General features: G+C 44.8%; 1 protein-coding gene across 2 annotated transcripts in view; it reads right to left on the reverse strand.

Annotated features, from left to right (window-relative positions):
* Window positions 1-8856: 8856 nt before the first annotated feature.
* Window positions 8857-22981, reverse strand: part of LOC101524192 (fibronectin type III domain containing protein 3C1-like) — a 51194-nt gene continuing 37069 nt past the window's right edge. For both annotated transcript variants that reach the window (XM_058659021.1, XM_058659022.1), the window contains 5 exons: window positions 14852-15126; window positions 13931-14143; window positions 12367-12533; window positions 10223-10344; window positions 8857-9255 (listed from right to left, as the gene is read on the reverse strand). In XM_058659021.1, the coding sequence (XP_058515004.1) occupies window positions 8914-9255; window positions 10223-10344; window positions 12367-12533; window positions 13931-14143; window positions 14852-15126 (1119 nt within the window). In that variant the 3' untranslated portion in view covers window positions 8857-8913. The remainder of the gene's footprint in view (window positions 9256-10222; window positions 10345-12366; window positions 12534-13930; window positions 14144-14851; window positions 15127-22981) is intronic.

Below are 22981 nucleotides of genomic sequence, written 5' to 3' on the forward strand. Positions count from 1 at the left end.
GCCAGCCCTACTCAGTTCACCTCCTGTCCTAGCAGGAACAGTGGCTTTTCTTGGCTGACTTTCACCCCATTCTGGTTCTTGTTGTTGGATGTTTCAGCCCAGCCATGGCTCGTCCATACCCACATATAGCTCACACATGGTTCAGTAGGGGGTTGAGACCCAGCCTAGTCAGTCCCACATCTACCCTGGTTCTCCATGACACCAGATGGTGTTGGGGTCATATGCATCCAATCCCAGCCCACACTAGTGCCTCAGGTGACTACAACTGTTTCCTAGATAGAATACAGCCCCCATTCGAGCACACGCGCCCCTTGGTGGGAACCTCAACCCTGTTAGGGTGTCCAACCAGGGGAACTTGTATGTCCACAGGGTTGGGCCCACACAACCCCATAGAGTTTACCCCCAGACCAAGTTCTCTCGCGTGCTGGATACAGTCTTGACCCTGCCAAATGTGACCACTCCACCACTCCACCAAACAGTTGGGTAATGGTACCCATCACTGCCAAAGAGGTCCCCATCCATAGTATTGGTGTGTGCTGGTGTGTGACGATCAGTGATGTTCTAGGCAAACAGGCCATTTCTGTATTCCGAATTGGGTTGGTGTATCTGACCAACCGTAATTGTCTCCTGGGTACTTCCCTCCAAACCACCAGGTCTCAGTCCCCACACATGCCTAAAACTTCCATGACCCTGTCACTGGGAATCACCCAAGATTCACTACTCACCTGCACTAAAATTGGACTTAGTCATGGGTGTCCCCAGGCAGCAAACATATCTTAAAAAACACCAGAGCAGGCCGGCCTGGGTGAGGCCAAGGAATCGTTCACTGCCTTGTGGCAGTGTCTTTGGCCTGAGCCCCCAGCATTGGGTCCGACCCGGCAGGGGCACCCCCCACAGCCGCCACACTGTGAGGAGCGTCACTTGCCCCCAAACCCAAGGCCCGAACCCCTCCCAAATTCACCTAGCCCCAAGACATTAGCAGCTGGGCGGAGCTAGGAATTTTAACCCAGTTCCCAAGTTCCCTCGTGGCGCACTTGCCCTGAGGAAAGAGCTCTCTTGGGTCCTGGGTGAGGCCGAGGACTCGTTCACTGCCTTGCGACAGTGTCTTTGGCATGAGCTCCCAGCATTGGGTCCGACCCGGTAGGGGCACCCCCCACAGCCGCCACACTGTGAGGAGCGGCACTTGCCCCCAAACCCAAGGCCCGAACCGGGTCTTAAAAGTAGATTAGGTTTTACAATTCTTTGATGTAGAGCATAAGCAGTGTGACTCCCATTGATTGTTGGTTCATTGATTACATCACAATATCTTATTGCATGTGATACAGGCTATTTGAGGCTGAAATACAATACTACAATTTATAGAGACTATTTATCAGATTGACATAATTTCATCTTAAATTAAGGCAAACATGTGATATCTAACCTTTTGGATTGGCTCATTTCCCTTAGCATTATGGTTTCCAGTTTGGCCCATTTGGCCACAAAGAACTACATTTCCCTTTTTTTTTAATAGCTGAGTAGTATTCCATGGAGTAGATGAACCATAGCTTTCTTATCCAGTCTTCTGTTGATGAGCATTTCGGTTGCTTCCAAGTTTTTGCAATTATTGATTGTGCTGCTATGAACATAGGGGTACATGTTGGTTTCTCATGAAACAGGTGTTTGCTGCTCTCTTACTGATCTGTGTGTGTAGTGTCCTGTCTTTTGCAGGTCCCTAGCAACCATCTATAGTCCTCAGTGGCCTACTTCTGGCCTGTCTTTATTTGGTGGGAAGGCTTGGTGATGCCCCATACCTGACTGTCATGTACCATATTTCTGTATTTTCTTGAAATATTTTTCTTTATTTTTTAATGATTCATTTTATTTTTGAAGATGCTTACATAGTTGAGAGCGATGAATGCCCTTGTGGACCCCCAATTAGGGCTGAGGGGGTGTTGAGGAATGTTAGAAAGTGGATTAAACAACTGTATTCAATCTCCTTTTTTCTTCTGGTATCTGGGGAAGTGGAGAGTAGGGGAGAAGGCCACTCCCCACAACCCAACTGCCTCAGTACACAGGCTTGGGTGAAGGCCACCCAGTGTCCTCCCAGGGTCCCCAATGTGGAGCTTGTTCTGAGGACACTGCTTAAGTGGTTTTGATGGTTCTACAATGTTGTTGATTTCATAGGTCCAAGGTTGAGGAAATCCTTCCAGGGCCCATTGGCTGACATAGTCCACCTTAGCATCTCGATTTGCCCAGATACTTGTCCAGGAGAGCTGTCCAATTTGTTCTGCTTTCCATGGTGCTAGATGTCCTCGGCAGGCCTCAATAAACTGGTTGTCATGTCCCCCATGATGCCATCCACCACGCAGGCCTTAACAACCATGGCGACCCAGTTCTGACACATGTGCTCCAAGGTCAGACCAAAGATCCTGTGATTTTCACTGTGGTTGGAGTTCTGAGTCCAATGATCTAGTTGGGGGGGGGGGGACTCCTAAAGAAATCTTGTCAGAGGTGATCCAACCTGAGTCCTGTGTGTTTTAGCCCCTGTGGCTAGCACTGGCTCAGTCTGTCACCCACATCAGTCTACACACACACTGGTGGTTGCAGTCACCTGGATAGTTCTGTCTCCAGCCCCACCTCATATGCAAACCAATGGATGATGTGGTCCAGCCTAACCCTGTCCTCTGCCCACTCTGTCCTCACATACAGCAGTAGCAACTGCTGTTTAGTTGTCATAATAACCCCCATTAGGCCTACCTCCAGCCCTGGTTCCTGTGCCTGCTGGTATGTGCATCAGACTGGTCCAATCTGTCCTACATCCCATTCAGCTCTCATATACATCAATGGGCACTTGGAGTCAACCAATCCTGCTATCCAGCCCACACTCATGTCAAAACGTTTGACTACTTGTGTAGCCATACCTGCCCCCAGCCCTGGTTCTCATGCTCACCAGTGGGAGATGTAGCCCATTAGAGAGATGCTAAGTTTCCCTATTGGGCCAACTCCCAGCTCCAGATTTTGCACTTTCCAAGTGTTTCTATGTTCTAGTCTGATAGGACTTTTCCCCAATCCCAGCACATACCAGCTAATGATGCAGCAAAGCCCAACCAACCTGTATCAACTCTGGCTCATGCATGTACAGTGGAGATGGTTGCTTAGTCCAACCTGGTTCTCCTCCTGACCCAGTTCACATGCAGGTCAACAGATGTTGTAGCCCCGCCTAGCATGGTCTACTCCCAGTCCACATTCTCCTGTTCACCAGTTTGCTGCCCATCCTGGGTCTAACATGTGCTGTGGGATCTGTGGCCCAGAACGGCATGGTTCACCTCACCTTGGCATTCACCAGCAGGAGCTGTAGCCTGGCTCAGCCCAGGCTGCTCCCAGTTCCAGCTCATGCTGGCAGGTGCCGCAACCTGGCCCAGCCCAGCCAGCCATCAGTCCTGGCCCTAATATGAACTGGCTGGTGGCGTGGCCCAACCTGGCCTATCCTGCACCCCATCCTGGTTCTTGGATCTGCCAGTTGGTGCTATGAACTGGCCCAGCCTGGCCTGTCCCAGACCTTACACACACATATGCCAATGGAAACTGCAACCTTGCTTGGTCTGGGCTCCTCCCAGCCTTGGTTCTTGAGCTCACCTGCAGGGACTGTGTCCTGACAGATGACTTCCCCAATGTCCTATATCAGGTCACCTTCCAGAGCTCACACACACTGGTGGGTCCTTGGCCCAACCTGACTGGTCCATATCCATTCAGGTTGTTACTGTTGGGTACTACAGTCCAGCCTTGCCTGGTCCACCCCCAGACCCAGTTCTCCCATGCTTCAGTGGGTACAGATACCTAGCCTAGCTTGTCCTACACCTATGCCGGCTTTGTGATTACCAGTAGGTGCTGCAGTCTGTCTCAGACTGGCACATCTCTGACCCGGTCCATACTGATGCCAAGTGATGCTACAGTCATGTCCAGTCCAGTTCACCACCCCCATTCTAGTGCTCGTGTTCACTAGTGGGAACTACAGTCTAGCTGGGTGTTCCCTTAGCTCTCTGACCAAGCTCATTCCCAGCCACAGATCTTACACATGCTGGATGTTGCCACGACCTAGCATGGCATAACCCATCACCTCTCTTTGCCTTTGCCATCAGATACTACCGTGTGGCCTGGCCTGGCCCAACCCCAGTCCCAACTCCTACTGGTAGGTGCTGAAACCTAGCCCTGCCCAGCCTGCCCCATCCCTGGCTTTCATGAAAACTGGTAGATGTAATAGCCTAGCCTAGCCTAGCCTAGCATGGAGCACACCCCATTCTGTCTCCTACACATGCCAGGCTCCCACATATTCTGTCTCCCACATATGCAAGTGTGCCAGTGGCCTGGCTCTGCCAGCTACACCCCTTACAGAGACAACCCACACACCTGCCAACAAGTGAAGTAGTTCTGCCCAGTCTGACCAACACCCAGCCCTCACTCATGTGCTCACCAGCGGGAGCTAAGGCCCACCAGGGAAGTTCTCCTAACTCCCCCACCAGGTCCACTCTCAGACCCAGATCTCATGCATCAAAGCGGGTCCTAAGCCCCCAGTGTTGGCCTTTATGTGTGCTGGTGGATGTTGTGGCCCAACCTAGTCACACCCAATTCTTGGGTATGCCTGTGAGGTGCTACAGTCTGGACCAGCTTGGTCTGCTCCCAACTCCAGAATCTGTGAGTATTGTTGAGTTCCATGGTCATGCCTAGCTCAGCCCATCACCACCCCAGCCCTTGAGCAAACCAGCTGGTATGGCAGTCCCCTAGGGGTGAGCCCACGATTCCCTACAGAATCTGCTCCCAGACACAGTTCTCTCATGAGCTGGTTAGTGTCATGGCCCAGCTTATCATGGTCCACACCCTGCCCCCAACACTCCCTGGCAGCTACTGTGGTCGAGTCCTGCCAGACAGGCCCCTAAGACATGGCTTTTGTGTGCACTGGCAGGTGGTGGTTGATACCAACAATCCCAGCTCAGGTCTCCCATGCGGGAGGTTGTATTGGTGTGTCTCCGGAAGGTCCTCCAGCTTCCCTCCTTTAAACCACCCAAAGGTTAGCACCCTTGTTAACCTACAAGTGTAGTAGCCAGGTTGGTGGAAGTCCTCCAGAAGTCACGCCTCACCTGTCATGTTCTCCCTTAGCAGTCCTCCCTCCCATACATCTCCAGACCCACTTCCCTGAGCAATCCACAGCCCCCCATGCCCTGTCCTCTGCTGTCTGCCTACCCAGGACTTGGCGCAGGTTCCCAGATCCTGTCTGTTGATGTGCAGGTGTCTGCTAGCCACATATTAAAAAAATAGATGACTATACTGGCACACTGGTATAGTTAACACAAATTTGGCATTAATGAAGCCCAGGATGCCCACGAGCTATCAGCTCTTTTTCTCCCAGGAGTGTAACAGATGCCGAGGCAGAAGTCTAACTAGGCTGTTGCCTACAGCTGGGGTTCCGGAAAGTCTTGCTGAGCTTCCTAAAAATAGCAGTTTTGAATATTTTGTCAGAATCTTCATGCATATCCATTTTTTAGAAGATTTATTCATTTTATTACAGCCAGATATACACAGAGGAGGAGAGACAGAGAGGAATATCTTTCGTCCGATGATTCACTCCCCAAGTGAGCCGCAACGGGCAGGTGCGCGCCGATCTGAAGCCGGGAACCAGGAACCTCTTCCAGGTCTCCCACGCGGGTGCAGTGTCCCAGTACATTGGGCTGTCCTCAACTGCTTTCCCAGGCCACAAGCAGGGAGCTGGATGGGAAGTGGAGCTGCCGGAACTAGAACAGGCGCCCATATGGGATCCTGGTGCGTTCAAGGTGAGGAATTTAGCCGCTAGGCCATGCCGCCGAGCCCATGCATATTCATTTTTAAGGTCAGTGACTGAGACTTTATTTGTCTGTTAAGTGACCTCTGTTTCCTTGAGTAGCTTCTTAGAGAGATTATTTATCTAAAAGACAAACTGATAGAGGAGAGACAGACGAGAGAGGGAGAAGCAGATAGGTCTTCTACTGTTGGTTCACTGCTACATGTCCACAATGACTGAAGGCAAAAGACTGCATCTCCATCTCAGTCTCCCACATGGGTGGTAGGGGCCCAAGTGCTTGAGACATCTTCTGCTGTTTCCCCAGGAATAGTAGTAGCAAGCTGGATTAGAATATATAATCAGGCTGACATACAACACATACACTGCAGTGGGTTAAGCAACTAACAATAATGTGGGCAATGTCATATGAACACTAGTTCAAGTACCAGCTGGTCAACTTCTTATCCAGCTCCCTGCTAATGCACCTATGGAAACAGTGAAAGATGGGCTCCTACACCCATGTGGGAGGCCTGGAAAAAGCTCCTGCCTATGCACCACCCAATTCCAGCTGTTGTGGCTATTTGAGGAGTGATCTGCTGGATGGAAGACATATCTCTCTGGCTCTTCCTCTTCCTGTAGCTCTGATTTTTTTTAAAGAAATAGAATATCTGAGACTTACAGCATGCCTCTGATACGTCAACAATGCAAGTAGTGGCTTGTACTAATGTACCGCAGCACCAGCTCCTGCCTACTTCTTGAGTCTTACAGTTACGCCTTGATTTCTGCATATTGACAAGGTGTTTATTCTAGCCTTTGCATCTGTCTTTGTCTGGGGGATACCCTTAACAATAAGTGTCTCCAGAAAGTACTGGAAGATTTCTATTGTAATTTAAACCCAGTGCAGTGCTAGGGAGTACCCTAAACCCAAGATTGCCATGGCCAGAAAAGAGTGCCAGGCTGGAATCCTGTGATTGCCAATGCTGATGCCAAGCCTGGCTTGAATCTAAGCCTCCTGGCCATTGCAGTCAGCCCGCCATTGTGTGTGATTTTGGGCCCAAGGCCCTGAAGTCATCTTGTGGCGATGTGGATGGGAATGTGAGGAAGATGCAGAGACTCAGTCCACGAGTATCAGCCTGGATTTAAAGGCGTTGAGAGACTGTCTGGCATTGGGATATACCGTGATAGGCTCCATCAAACTACAGTGTCTTACCTCACACTCTGCTGCCTAGGATTGGAAGAGGGGTGATTTGGCTAAAGTAAATCTGTCCTCCTTGCCCTCTTTACTCTTCTGGTTCTCTCAGCTGATTTTCTTGTCCAGATAGTGGCTCAACTCAGTATTTCTGCAGAAGGATGATTATGGGAGAGTACTATTCTGCTATCTTGTGTTTCCTTTAGTTTCTAAAAAATCATTTTTTTTTATCTCAGTGTTTAGTTTCTATGGTTATGCTTTTATATTTAATAGCATTTCCCTTTGCGACATCCAATGTCATGCAAGGTTATCAAACCAGTCTGGCAAGTCCCTGTGTGGGATGCAAGTGGACAAGATCTGTTGTGTTTGGATAGAGGACTGCATAGATGCAGACCAGCTCTTGTGCTGGCAGAAACAAAGTGCCACCTGTCACATGGTGCCATTCAGGCTGTTCACAGTGGAGGAATGCTGGGCCAATGCCTATGAACATTTACCAGTACTTTTTGCCGTATTCTACATTTTATATTATGTCAGTGATGGTATAATATTCAATGAAAGGTATAATATTCAATGATGGTATAATATTCAATAATATTCAGTATTCAATATGTAAAATTATTTCTATAAGAATCAGATACTTTCATTTTGAGTTAGGGATTTTCGGTTTTAAAGTGCAAAGAGAAAATTAAAGAGTAGGAGATACTCTTCAAACATTTTCAACAAAGGTAGTAGATAGTTTCTGGCAAGGTTGCCAAAAGAGTTCCTGGAAGATAGATTTTGGGAATAGAAAATAGGTACTTCATTGTCACTAGAGATGGATGTAAGTCCAATTACGGGAAAGCAACTGATTTTAATAAGAATGAAAAAGTGTGAGCCATCATATATAGAACATTTCATTATTCTTATTAGAAGAGAACCAATACAGGATGCATTTAAAGAGTTTAGAATGCTATAAAATGGCTCCCACTCTCCTATTTCGACTTTCTCTATTTCTGTTATAGCAAGTTGCTGTAAATCAGTATTTCCTTACTATTCAAAGTGGGTAGCAGGGTACAAGTCAATGACTGAATATGTTACTTTGAAAAAGCTACAGGACAAGCACTGTAATTAACAAAGCTGCTGCCTGTGTCTCTGGCATGCCATGTGGGCACTGGTTCATGTTCCAGTTGTTCCACTTCTGATCCTGCTCCCCGGAAAAAGCCTTGGAGAAGCAGCAGTAGGTGGTCCAAGTGTTGGGGCCCCTGCCAACCACACGGGAGACTTAGAGGAAGCTCCTGGCTCCTGGCTATAGTATACCATAGTCCTGGTGATTGCATCCATTTGGGGAGGGAACCAGCGGAAGGATAATCACTCTCTGCTCTCTGTAACTCTGACTTTCAATCAATCAATCAATCAATCAATCAATATTACAGTATAGAAATTTTGTAGATACTTTTAAAAAGATTATTTAAAAGGCAGAGTGACAAAGAAACAGAGAAATATGGAGAGTTCATTCAGTCACTGGTTCAGTCTAAATATACATACAAGATTTAGGGCTGGACCAGACGGAAATAAGAGGCACACTCGCATGGTAGACCCAGAACAAGTGCCTGGCTCCTGGCTTTAGATGGGTGCAGTCTGGCCAAGGTGGCCTTTTGGGGATTGAACCAGTGCATTGAAGATCTTTCTGTCTCTGCTTCTCCCCATAAACTGATTTGCCTTTCCAATAAAAATACATCTTAAAAAAACGCTTTGTAAGAGTCCTTTGAAAAATTAAAATTAACTTATTTCCTGCAAAAAAACTGCTGTTACAATGAATTTCTTTTTTATATAAAAGATGTACATTGAATATTAACGTAGATTTATACAAAATGAACTCTACACAGTTGAGAGGTATATAGCAAGGTCTGTATTTGATGTAATTAGTATGGTGCAAAAGTAGAAATATAGACTAACTGCTTATTAACAGGCACTGGATCATAACAGCACACAGAATGGCAACAAGTGCAAATCCTGTCACCAGGATTAAAACAAATGTGTTGTCGCTTATTTCTATTTTGGCCTTGAGGCCTTTCCCTTGCCCAGGACCACTGCCTCTGTTTCCTCTGCCACCTTTGCCGGCCCTGGGATGAGCCTTCTGAGTTGGAAGAAGCGCACAGGGACTGTACGGCCCCCAGATCTCTCGAATTCCAGTGGAGATTTTATATTGGCGGCCAGCACAAACCTTGAAGCGATAATTGGAACTTGAGAGTAAGTTGGAAAACCTGAATGACGTGTTCGGCCCTTTGTAAATCTGAGGGAAAAGGAATGAAGAGAAACATTATATTTCCCTACCACATAGAACGATAATGTGTGGTTTTTAGCAATAGGAAAAACAGAAATAAACGAATTACATGAACATCTTCACAACAAAGTTTTTCTGAGAAATTCTCCACGAGCTGGTCAGTTGTGATGTAGCTGGTTAATCCACTGCCTGCAACACTGGATCCATATGGGCACCAGTAGGAGATCCACCTGCTCCACTTCCAATCTAGCTCCCTACAAATGGTTTAGGAAGGCAGTGCAAGATGGCCTGAAAACTTGGGGCCCTAGTGGGAGCCCTGGAAGAGGTTCTTGGCTCCTGGCTTTGGCCTGGCTCTGACTTGGCTTAAAGTTGAATTGCATTTGATTTAGAATTAAGGTGTTGACCGTGAATAGAGGAACCAAGACATGCCCATGGTGCAATAGTAGCAAGCTAATTGACTTAATAAGCTTAATTGTCCCTATCATGTGTTATGCATATAAATTTTCGCAACCAGATGAGACTTTTGGATACGATTTAGTTACGTTAAGCATTCTGTAAAAATATACTCCTTGACAGGAATTAAGTGTCTATCAGGGTATGAAGCAAGATACATTGAAAAAACAAATCTGTCGGGCCAGAGCGGTGGTGTAACATACTAATCATCCATCTGTGGTACCACATCCTATATGGGTGCCAGTTCTAGTCCTGGCGGCTTCATTTCCAATCCAGCTGCCTGCTTATGGCCTGGGAAAGCACCGGAAGATGGGTCAAGTGTTTGGGCCCCTGCACCCAGGTGGAGACTCAGAAGAAGCTCCTGGCTCTCAGTTTTGGACCTGCTCAGCTTTGGCCATTGTGACCATTTGGGAAGTGAACCAGTGGATGGAGTGTCTTCCTCTCTGGATCTCCCCCCTTCTCCGTAATTCTGAATTTCCTGTTAAATAAATATTTTTAAAAGAATAAAGTTGCAAGAATTTACCAAATCAGTTCCCTTTTCGTTGATAAGTTGAAGACTGTAAATTACAGGATCTCCTTTGATCGGCTTCAGAGTTTCCCATTTGATCTTGCAAGTATTGTTATTCAGCAGATACAATTTAGGTGCTAGGAAAGAGAATTGCAGTTCAGAGAACTCTTTGTCCTAAGTGACGCTTAGGTGAACCTTGAAATTCCCCATACAATTCCATGGTCATTAAATATCAGCAGTGTAGCGGCTTAATCTAAGACACATATAGTTACAGGGCTTATTGGAAGGTCTCTTGTACTGCCAGGCATTTTGATGACTGTAATAAGACTGTGAAAGAGGAGGGCAGTGTAGTGTAGCAAAATAAACCACCACCTGTGCTGCCAGCATCCAGTGCGGGGGCTGTTTTGAGTTCACACTGCTCACGGCCTGGGAAAGGCAGTGAAAGATGGCCCAAGGATTTGGGTTCCTGCCACCCATTTGGGAGACCCAGAAGAAGCTGCCAGCTTCTGGCTTTGGTCTGGTCCAACCATTTTGGCCATCATGTCCATTTTGGGAGTGAACCAGCAGATGGGAGATCTTTTCCTCTTTCCTTCCCTCTCCCATCTGCTCCCTCCTTCTCCCCACTACCCCTGCCCCGAATAACTTTGACTTTCAAAGGAAGAGATCAATCTTTTAAAGACTGATTTATTTTTATTTGAAAGGCAAATTTTATAGAGAGAGAAGGAGGGACAGAGAGGTCTTCCATCTGCTGCTTCTCTCCCCAAAACGTCACAATGGCCAGAGTTGAGTTGATCACAAAGCCAGGAGCCAGGAGTTTCCTCTGGGTCCCCCATGTGTGTACAGGGGCCCATGGCCTTGGCTCATTATGTGCTGCTTCTCCACCATGCAGGCAGGGAGCTGGATGGGAAATGGAGCACCCAGAACATTAACCAGTACCCATATGGGATGCTAGGGCAGCAGGTGGAGGATTAGCATCAGATGTCATCACATCAACACCAATAAATACATCTTTTAAAAGAAAACTGTAAGAAATGTAAAAATATCAACTTATAATAATACATGTTTAGATTTTCTAACAAACCCTTATTACAGCTTTTATCACTGTTACCTAATCACTACCGGAATAACCTCTTACATTGTACATCTATATGTATACTATATCATCTACATTTATATCTATATCTATACCCATATCCATAGCTAATCTATATTTGTATTATGTTTATATGTATATCTCTATACCTATATCTATGTCATCTCTCTATATAGCTATCTCTATCTCTATATAGGTGATAGAGGTAGGTGATGCATTTGGGAGCATTTTCACATGTATTAATCTTCTTTTGCAGTGGTAGCAACTGTAGGAAGGTTAGGGTTTATTGTTTCATGTTATCAGTCTGTCTACGCCTCAAGAAAAATAGGCTCAAATATGTAAGACGTTAGTCAGCAAGAGAGAAAATGCGTTCTTGTGGCCTATGTCGTATTTAATTCTAATACGTTCATTTGCTTTAAACTGATGACAAATTGTCTAATAACAGGGATGGGCCTCGTGTGTGGACTGACTACGCAGCTAAGTATCACAACTGGGGAGGAAAAGTCCCCTGACGCTGTGGCTCCAAAGACTATAAATGGTCTCAATGTTATGTCAGATAGCAGTTTATTTTACTGTTTGAGTAAGGAGAGTAAATTCCAAGTCTCAGAAGTTAAATTTATTACGTTTCCATGGTCCTTTTAAAAACACTACTTAGTCATGAGAATCACACCTATGAACCGATGTTTTATGTAATAATCCATTTCAGAAAATAAAAGGTCTAGCAAGGAATGGATGTCGCGAGAGTCAAAGGAGCACTGTGATGGGAAGCAAAGGTCTGATTCCGACCTTAACTCTGCCACTGACTCAAGGTGTCCACTAGCTGAGTTGCTTAGCCTTTTGGGAGCTTAACTTCTTGATGTTCAAAATGGTAGTTGGGGTAGAGTCGTTGGCTGAGTTAGAGTCTCATGAACTCCTGCACTGCCCTTTGAGGCCATAATGAAGACTAGTCTCTGGATACTACGCAACTGACTATTTAAGCTGAACCTTACTGCTGAGTTTTTCCATAGAACCTATTGGAATCCAAAGGATTGTAAACCTTCGTATCGTGGCTTAGAACACTTTTTACCTTTAAGTGTGCCTGGTGGGGTTTTGGTTGTCTTGAAAATATAGACGCTGGACAGTGGTCCCTCACCGGCTTCATTACATGCTTGGATTTTAAACTTATATTGAGTATATTCAACCAATCTCTGCACTTTGTGAGTCTGAGAAGGCCCATGGTAAATGACAGAGAACCTGGGGGTGGAAAGAGAGATGAGGAAGTAAATATCTATTTTAGTAATACCGGTACAAATGTTATTTTTTGAAAAGGAAACAGAGCTAGAGACAGAGGGTGAGAGAAAGGTCTCATGTACTCACTCACTCCCCAGTTGCTCACAGTGGCTCCTGACAGGCTCTGAAGCCAGGGGAGCCAGGAGTGTACTGGTGGTCTTGCACATGTGTGTGTGGGTGCATCGTCTCTTTTGGCATGCTGCCCTATTCGTTTCATTATTTTAAAGGAGGTATTCTTTATTGCAAAGTCAGAGATACTGAGAGGAGGAGAGACAGAGAGGAAGATCTACCGTCTGATGATTCACTCCCCAAGTGGCTACAATGGCCAGAGCTGTGCCAGTCTGAAGACAGGGTCCTCTTCCGGGTCTCTCATGTGGGTGCAGGGTCCCAAGATTTTGGGCCGTCCTCGACTGCTTTCCCAAGCCACAAGCAGGGAGCTGGATGGGAAGCAGGGCTACCAGGAAACGACCTGTCACCCATGTGGAATTCCAGAGCGTGCACAACAAGGACTTTAGTTGCCAGGCTAGTGCGCTGGGCCCTATACTGCTGTATTCTCAAGTCTGCATTAGCAGAAATCAGCAGGCAGAAACAGAGCTGGGTGTGGAATCGGGGTACTCTCACACGGAATGTGGGGCATCATAACCAGTTGGTCCAACACTCAACCCCAAAGAGCTCTTTATGTAACTGATTCAAAACTGAATTTAAAACCTCAGTGTGTGGGAGAAGGCGGAGGAGGAGCCTGGCCCTGTGGCATAGCCAGCTAAGCCTCTGCCTGTAGAGCTAGTATTACATGTGGACATTAGTTCATGTGACAGTTGCCCCACTCCTGACCCAGCTCCCTGTTGATGGCCTGTGAAAGCAGCAGTAGAGGGTGGCTCAAGTCCTTGGGACCCTACATCCATGTGGGAGATCCAAAAGATCTCTTGGCTCCTGGCTTTGCAACACCTAGCTCTGGCTGATGCGGCCATTTGGATTGCAACCAGTGGCTAGTCTCTCTGTAACTCTGCCTTTCAAATAAAAATAGTCAACCTTAAAAAAACCTCCTAAATGTCACCTCAGTAAATCAAAACACAAGGAGAAAAATAATACATAATGTGATGGCAAAATGTTGACTTTCATGTCTTTTTTTTTGTAGTTTCTGCACCCTGGTGCTTAATACATACTAAAGGAAAAGGAAGAAGTATTTTGCAAGCTGAACGCATAGAGTTAAATTATAAATAAGAATATAAGGCAGCATATCTAACGTGTCAACAGCTTGCTTTCATGTTAAGTCACTGAAATGAATTTTGTTATGAGCAATACAGCTTTAAACCAGTTTATTATAACATGCATTGAATAGTAAAAAAAAAAAAAAAGCTCACCTGCCAGATGGATTACACATGAACAAGTTGTAGTTTATAAGGTTGGAAAGTAAACCTTTGGCTGAAGGGTAGCCCCACTTGAGTCTGAGGCTCTGGTGTCCATAGACTACACAATCAAGTTGTGGCGGTTCAGGTGGGAGTGGCTTCGTTCTGACTCTTACTGCTCGACTAAAAGGGCTTAATCCATATTGATTGATGGCTTGAATTCTGATTCTAGCGGTAAGAAGAAAAAATTAAGATGTATTAATTTTTGAAAATTTTATATTTATTTGAAAGACAGATTGACAAAGAGAAGGAAAGACGCACAGAGAGAGTGATAGCGATAGAGAGAGAGAGAGAGATCTTGCATCTACTGATTTACTCTGTAAATGGCTTTAATGTTTGGAGCTGAGCCGATCTGAAACCAGGAACCAGGAGCTTCCTCCAGGTCTCCCACATGGGGGCAGGAAGGATTTGAGCTGTTCTTTGCTGCTTTTCCAGATCCTAAGCAGGGAGCTGGATCTTAAGCGGAGCAGCCAGGACAGAAACATGCATCCATGTGCGATGCTGGCCCCACAGTTGGAGGCTCACCCTAGTACACCACAGTGTTGACCCTAAGATATATTAACTTATATTTATTAAAGAAAGCCATTTTTGACATGTAAGCCAAACTCCTCGTACCCTAGTGGGGGACATTAGCCACAGTAGTATACTAATTATCAAAGACAAGCATTCAAAACAAAACATGATTTTCATTATGTATTCACTATTATGGATGAGAAACATAAATTGGTTCTTGGTAATATCCCCATTTCTCTGATATTGTAGAATTGTCTTTCAAAGGAAATATTATGCAGAGGATGTAAAAATGCAAATGGAACTCCACTCAAAGTTCGTAAAAAGACGTTTCCATCCACTCAAAGAAATATGTAAGTGACTTACTTGTATGTGGTGTCAGGCTGTAAGTTTGTCAGAACATACTGTGTTTCTCTACCGACAGTCAAAATGTTTCTGTCTCCGTAGTCAATGTTATATCCGCTGATTGGAGAACCATGGTCGTCTGGTTCTTCCCACTGAATGGCAATGCAAGATGATGCCAATTTGGCAGAGACTTTCTTTTCAACTTCATGTAACATCGGGACCACTGCTGGTGCAGTTGCTGGTGTGGTTCCTATGCCAGCTACTCCAAACAGGCCAACTCCATCTGTATTTAGAGCCTGGAAAAGGTATGATTTCTTAGACATTTTCCTTCATGTGTGTGAATAGACCTTTTTGTTGTCTAGCAAAGTGAATGTTCATAAACTCCTACGCCAACACTATGTTTTGTTTAAAGATACTGAAATATATGCTGAAACTTCTGGACTGCATGTGTAGGAAGATGAGGAGCGTGTATATGAGAACAGAACAAAGAGCACTCGTGTGGATGTTTTGGGACAAATACACCCAAGCCAAACTCCTCAGCTGCCCCGCCATACATCCCCTTTGCCAACCTGCCTCTCCAAGTACTAGTTTGTACAACTCTAGTAAGCTCTCACAATCAGAAAACCGGTATAGAAGAACCCGAGGTTGCATCGTATATTTTTACTTCTCTACAACTGTACCACACGTTTAGCTCATGTGACTTTCCCTAAAGTTAAGGCAGAAATGTTGTCAGAACAATCCCTTGTGTTACTCTGTAATAACCACAGCACCTTCCCTTCCTCCTCTCCCTGACTCCCAGCAGCTACTAACTTGTTCTCCATCATTTTGCTTTTGTCATTTCAGGCATGTCATATAAATGGAATAATTTAGTATGCAAAAATTACATGTTTCTTTTAGTCAATATAATTCCCTTGACCTCCCCCAAAGTTAGGGTGTTTTTCAGCAGATTGTTTCTTTCTCCTGTTGAGTAGTGCACCATGGTGTGACATGGATCTGTCGAAGCACATTTGGGTTGTTTCTGGATTTTGGCTTTTACAAATAAAAATGCTGTGAGCATTCATGTACAGCTTTTGTATGTGGACATGTTTTCATTACTCTAGGATTAGTACCCAAGATTTCTAAGTATATAGAAAGTGCATATTTTGCTTTTTTTAAAGATTTATTTATTTTTATTGCACAGTCATGTATAGAGAGAGGAGGAGAGACAGAGAGGAAGATCTTCCATCTGCTGATTCACTTCCCAAGTGGCCACAACGCTTGGGGCTGAGCCAATCCAAAGCCAGGAGCCAGGAACTTCATCCAGGTCTCAATGCACAGGTGCAGGGTCCCAAGGCTTTTGGGCTGTCCTCAACTGCTATTCCAAGCCACAAGCAGGAAACTGGATGGGAAGTGGAGCTGCTGGCATTAGAATTTGTGCCCATATAGGATCCTGGTGTGTTTAAGGCAAGGACTTTAGGGGCTGGGCCACTACACAGGGCCCTGATGCTATTAGTGTTTTGTAATTTAGCCATTACGACAGGTGCTTTATGATGTCTCACTGTATATTCCCTAATAAGTTAATAGTGCTGAACACCTTTTCATATGCTTGTTTGGCACCTACATATCATCTTTAGTGAATGATCTATTCAAGTTTTGTCTATTTTCTAACCAGGTTCTTTCAACTTTTTTTTTTTTCTGGAAAATAAGATATACAGAGAGGAGAGACAGAGAGGAAGACCTTCTGTCCGATGATTCACACCCCAAGTGAGTGCAATGGCCAGTGCTACGCCGATCTGAAGCCAGGAGCAGGAGCTCTTGCGGGTCTCCCATGCAAGTGCAGGGTCCCAAGGCTTTGGGCTGTCCTTAACTGGTTTCACAGGCCACAAGCAGGGAGCTGGATGGGAAGTGGAGCTGCCGGGATTAGAACCGGATATGATATGGGATCCCTGCGCATTCAAGGCGAGGCCACAAGCTGCTACACCACAAGCCGGGCCTTCTTTGAACTTTTAACTGCCTAGTTTCTGGAGTTCTTTGTATGTTGGAGATACTAGTCTTGTATCAGAAACTGTATTTAGAAATATCCTCTCCTTGTCTGCAGCTTGTTTTATCCTTTTCAAAAGACATTTTTCACAGTAAACACTTTGAACTTTAGAGGGATTAAATTACCCATTTTTAAATTTCATGGCTAATACTCCTTTTAAAAAAAAAGATTTATTTATTTGAAAGACAGAGGTGCAGAGAAAGAGTGAGAGATAAAGAGAGAAAGAGAGCTTCTTCCATCCCCTGGTTCACTCTTCAAAGGCTTGCAATGACAAGGGTTGGGCCAGACTGAATCCAGGGGATTCCCTGCAATGTCTCTTGTGTGTAGTCCAAGCACTTGGACTATCTTCTACTTTGCCATGTATGTTGACAGGGAGCTGTGTTGGAAGTGGATGAGCCAGGACTCAAACTTTCACTCATGGGATACTGGCCTCGCAGGTGGTGGCTTAACTTGCTGAGCCACCATGACCCCTGGCTTATGCTTTCGATATCAAGTCTAAGAATTGTTTTGCTACTTGCAGATTTTGATCTTATTCTCCTGTAATTTTTCATCTAAACATTTTTTTAGTCCTTTTAGTGCTCTACAATCATTTTAATTTTGGGGTAGACACGAGGTAGCAGATTGATGTTAATTTTTAAACGTCAGTTAAGAATGGATAATTCTATGAGTCATTGAAGAGTTGAATCAGAAGAAAGTGTTTTGAAGAGATGAAACAAAAAAAATCAAAATCCATGAGATATACTTTCCACTGATTTTTGTTGGTGAAATGTGTCTCCTGTAGGCAACAGATGGGTTTTGCTTTTTAATCCGGTCTACTAATCTATGATGTTTGATTGATTAATTTAAGCCGTTTCCATTCAGGGTTAATACAAATAGGTGGTACTTTGGTCCTGTCATTTTAGGAATGGGTTGTTCATTGGTTTAGTCATCTGTTGTCATTTTACTGGGATCTTCTTCCCATTTGCCTTTGGTTTTGGTGGGTGCTATTCCTCTTCTCTGTCAAGACAACATCTTTACGTATCATTGGTAGGGCAGGTTTGAAAGAGGCAAATTCTTTTAACTTGTCCTTACTGTGGAAGAATTTGATTTCATTTTCAAAGACGAAAGGAAGCTTTGCTGGATATGTTATCCTGGGCCGACAGTTGTTGTTGTTGTTGTTGATTTTGTATTGTGGCTTTTCATTTAAGAGGAAACAGAGACTAACATATCCAGATGTGAGGATACAATGCAGTATGCATCTCTACTTCCAGACTAAAGATGGATTCCCAATGAAACTGTTTACTATATCTTGACAGTAGGATGCTGGACTCTCTGCCATTGTCCATACACGCAATAATGGACATATGACCGTGTATGAAGAACTATGGTGTAACAATGATATAGGGGAACTCAGTGAAGGGGGGACCTAGGGAGGGGATAAGAGAAATCTAAGGGGCCTATGGAACTGTATCATAAATGATAATAAACAAACAAACAAATAAAGATTAAAAAAACAATACAGTGCAATAAGCATCCCTACTTCCAAATCAAACATGGATTCCCAATGAAACTGTTGGGCATATCTAGACGATGAGATGCTGGACTGTCTGACATTGTCTGTACCAGCAATGTTGAGGCCCGCTTAAATAACAGACTGATGGAATTATAACTTATTAGAAGGACTATACTATTGTAACAATATGGGGAAAATGAGTCGGGGAGTGGGATTTTGGCAGGAGAATCTCTGACCCTACGTAATTGTACCATAAAATTCAAAATGAAAAAAAAATTAAAATCATAAAAAAGGAAACAAACAAAAAACTAGGCCTGGTTTAGGAGAGCAGAGGGAGGAAGAGGGCCTGTGCAAATAGGTCACCAGAGGTGTGTGAGGGGGGAACGTTACACCAAGATAGCAGAGGAAGAGGAGGAAGAAGATGGTGGAGGGTCTGTTTAGGCCCCAGGGAAGATGGGGGTGGTTGGAGCTAGGCACCCAAAGGAAGTGGGGAGTGTTGGGCTGGAGCCCAGGAGTGGGGTGCGCTCTGAGGCAGGATGATCACGAGGCTCCCCTTCCTACTTGCCCTCCTCTGGCCCCTGACTTTCCTCCTCCTCATCACCTGGACCCCTGTGGACAGGCTGCTTGCAGATGGGGCACGTCTTCGGAGTCTGGGTGAGCCAGGGGTCCACGGAACGGCTATGATAGGCCTGGCATGGTAGCCTAATGGCTAATGACCCACCTTACATGCGCTGAGATCCCATATAGGTTCCGGTTCTAATCCCGGCAGCCCCACTTCCCATCCAGCTCCCTGATTGTGGCCTGGGAAAGTAGTCAAGGATAGCCCAAAGCCTTGAGACTCTGAACCTGTGCGGGAGTACGGGAAGAGGCTCTGGACTCCTGGCTTCGGATCGGTTCAGCAATGGCCATTGCTGCAGTTTGGAGAGTGAATCATCGGATGGAAGATTCCTGTCTGTCTCCCCTCGTCTCTGTATATCTGCCTTTCCAATAAAAAATGTAGGAATCTTATAAAAATGGATAATTCAGTTTCTCTAGCATGATTTGTTGAAAATGCTACTGTAAATTTGTTATAACCTTTGTCAAAAGTCACTCGGACAGGGACAGACATTTGCACAGTGATTAAGATCCTAATTGGGATGCGCTAATAACATATCAGGATGGCGGGAAACAGGTGCCTTTGGCTTGGAGGATGGGAAAGTTCACTCCTGAGTCTTAAATGTAAACACCAGGCTTGTCAAAGTCAGACGGTGCTGCATAGCCCCTACTCCAAGTCCTGTGCCTTGGGACTGAGTATTTGGACTTTCAGTAGCCAGGTTGTCTCTGGAAACAACAACAACAAGCAGAACCATACTCAAGCCAATGCAGAATAGGGCAGCAGAGGGAGCTTAGAAGTTTGCCTTGGAGTTCAGGGCTGGAGATCCTGCCATGAGACCGAGTTCCTGATAAAGCCCTAAGTCCTCTCCTACCAGGCATGTGTCTGCAAACGGCCGACTGGCGTTGGTATCAGGTGGGATCTGTGCTTCGTTTAGCTAGACGCCTTTCTCTGATATCATACTCAGCCTCAAGCAAGCTTGGCCTATGCCCCTGACACTCCACAGGGCATAGGGTCTGTAAAAAGCATGGGTGGCACAGCCTGGTCCTTGGGACCAGGGGCAAGGATAAAGGGGCTGCCTTTATCACTTGCCTCCAACCTTGGGCATACAGTAAAAACCACTGGATTATGCCTCTGGATCCAGTGCTAACTTGGTAAAGCCCAGCACTGGAATGATCCTAATGGTGCTGGCTTCCAGGCCAAGGGCAAAGGATGGAGACTCTAGTCTTGCCCCAGTACCAGGTGGAAAACTGCCAAGAGGGACTCTCATGATTTCACTGGGCCTGGTGACTACACAGTCAGCTGAGCGGCTGCCTCTGGCACTCCTGCAATCTGGGGCAGACAGTAAGAAGCCACATGATTGGGATTCAGTGGTAAGATGCTAATCCAACTCCAGGAGATTGTAATAGAGCCTGGCCCCAGAACAGTGCTTGCAGGTGCACTCTCTGGACCCAGTATAGTGCAAAACAGAGTTTCATGACCCCAGCTGATCAGTCACAGACCAGCCCGCAGGACTAGTGGGTGGCCGAAGTGTCACTGGCAGTTAGTCCAGCTCAACAGCAAACCACAGCATTGTAGGCTCTGGTCCTATCTGCAGGCTGCATAAGAATCGTTGGGCTGTATTCTAGGTGTGATCTAACATTGTGGTATTCGTGGCCATGGGGCTAGGCATCTGGGCCTATCTCGGTTCCAGGAAAAGGCTTGTAGGGACTGACTGCTGCTTTGGTACTTCCCTAGTTTATTCTGAAGAATATAACAACCGCAGATTTGGGAAGTCTAATCTGGAGAAATATTGCAAGGAGGAAAAAAATAGTAGCAGCAGATCTGAAACCTCTACCTAGGGCGCCATCTAGTGCTTAAATGTCAGACGTGCTCATAAACTTAGAGAAAATGGACTGCTGTGGATTTTTGGAAGAACATCCCTGAACAAAACCACATTACTGTAATTGATCCTTCAATGGCAGAAGATGTTATATACCAAAAAGTGACAAGAATTTCCAGGGAATCATGACCTCACCTAATTAACAGAACAAAGCAGCAGAAACTGTCTAGGAATTGAACATTTCAAATGTTCAGATGAAAATTTCAAACAAAATGTTTTAAGGAAGCTCATCAAATCTTAAAAGAATACAAGAAATTACTTACCCTCGAACAGAGAGGCTTGACTGAAATATGGAAGCATTTAAAAACAAGTCTAACAGACAATCTTCAACTGAAAAGTACACTAAGCCAAATTAACGTGACAGAAAGTGTCAGCAGCAGGTAGATCAAGTTGAAGACTGAGTTTTCAAACAGGGCGTTTGAAAGTATTCCGTTGAGAGAGAAAAGAACCACGTGGAATGAAGAATGCTGATGGAATCTTTGGGACAGTGCGGATTCTAGAGGGATGTGAGAATGCCAAAAGGGAGAAAGCACCTTCAAATTTTCCCAAACCCAGAGGAAATTCCAACTCTCCAGCTGCAAGGAATTCAGAGATCACCAGTCAGATATGATTCCGCCAAGTCTACTCCAAGACATACTTGCTGAAGCTACCTAGGGCTAAGGCTAGGGAGAGAATCCTGCAAGCTCCAAGACGAAAGGAACAAGTAACACATAAAGGGGAGGGAATCTCAATTTGCCGGACTCCAGACCTCACTGCAACAATCTTGCAGGCCTGAAGGCATGGGGTGAGACTGTCATGGTGTTGAAGAGGAAACAAAAATGCCAGCTGAGAGAACAGTGCACATCAAAACTGTTCTTGAGATGCAAGGGACAAAGGTCTTCCCAAAGTAAAGCGAAGAGCATTTACAACCACCAAATCAGTCATCTACAGAATGTTAGAGGGAATTCTTGCACCAGAAAGGGAGACTAATGAGTAGGAATAGCATGAAGTAGAAAAGTCACGGGTAAGAGTAACTATACGGACAAGTCCAGGAGGCTCTAATATCATACATGACATGCAAATCATTCTTGTTATGAAGACGAAACAAAAAAAACAAAACAAAACTAACAGCTATAAAAATGATGAGATAGGCAATAAAGAGGTAGAATGGGACAGTACAAATTCAAACTGTCACGAGAAATGGAGTGTCAGTGTGAACTCTTGTTTTTTCTACCTTAATAATCCATGTTAAACTGCTATCTTTTCCAAATAGCTTGTTACCATCGAAAGCAGTATTTGTAAAAATTGAGCAAAAGTCTCTAATCAAATCACTGAAAGTAAAAAGTAGTCAAGGCTAACTGCTACAGAAAATCATCAATCACATTAAAATATCATAGTTTGAACTTATCAATAATTGGTTTGTCGGAAGGTTATTATATGTTAATAAAGCATCCCTTCAGTGAGTGGGAGTAGCAATCATAAATGCACCCAATATTGGAACACCAAAATAAAATATTCATGAGTTTAAAATACCACTTTCAGAAATGAACAGCTCATCCAGACAGAAAATCAACAAACAGCAAAGTTAAATTGCACTTAGATCAATTGAACCTAGCACACATCTCTAGAACAACTGAACTTAACAGACATCTCTAGAACATCCTGTCCAACAACTGTGATGTACAGTCTTCCCAACAACATACGGGATGTTGTCCAGGATTGACCAAATGGTAGGTCCAAAAAGAAACATCAACAACTTGGAAGAAATAGAAACAATGAAATCACAATGTGATAAAGCATCAATAACGGTGAAAGCCTCCTAAGTACGTGGAAATGAACAGCTTCCTCTTGGGGAACGGCAGGCGTCAGCCTTACTGTCTGTTGTAGGGAAGGATTCCTATGCCTCAGTGCCCAATGTTTAAGCTAACGTGTGTGACTACATACTGCAACACTGACAGCAAATACATGAAAAAGGGCAAGGAGTACATACAAGAAAACTGTTTTGTGAGTCTTTATAGCTTTTCTAATTCAATTATTGGTCAGATACAAATATTCCACATTTAGCCTATAAGAAGAAAACCAGAATTAGGAAAAACAATCCTAAAATTCAAAAGGAAACATAAGTGACTGACTAGCCAAAGATATTCATAAAAGAATGCGATGAGACCCTTGTCAGTTACTGTGTA

Source organism: Ochotona princeps, chromosome X, assembly GCF_030435755.1.
Source record: "Ochotona princeps isolate mOchPri1 chromosome X, mOchPri1.hap1, whole genome shotgun sequence".
Classification (NCBI taxonomy): Eukaryota; Metazoa; Chordata; class Mammalia; order Lagomorpha; family Ochotonidae; genus Ochotona; species Ochotona princeps.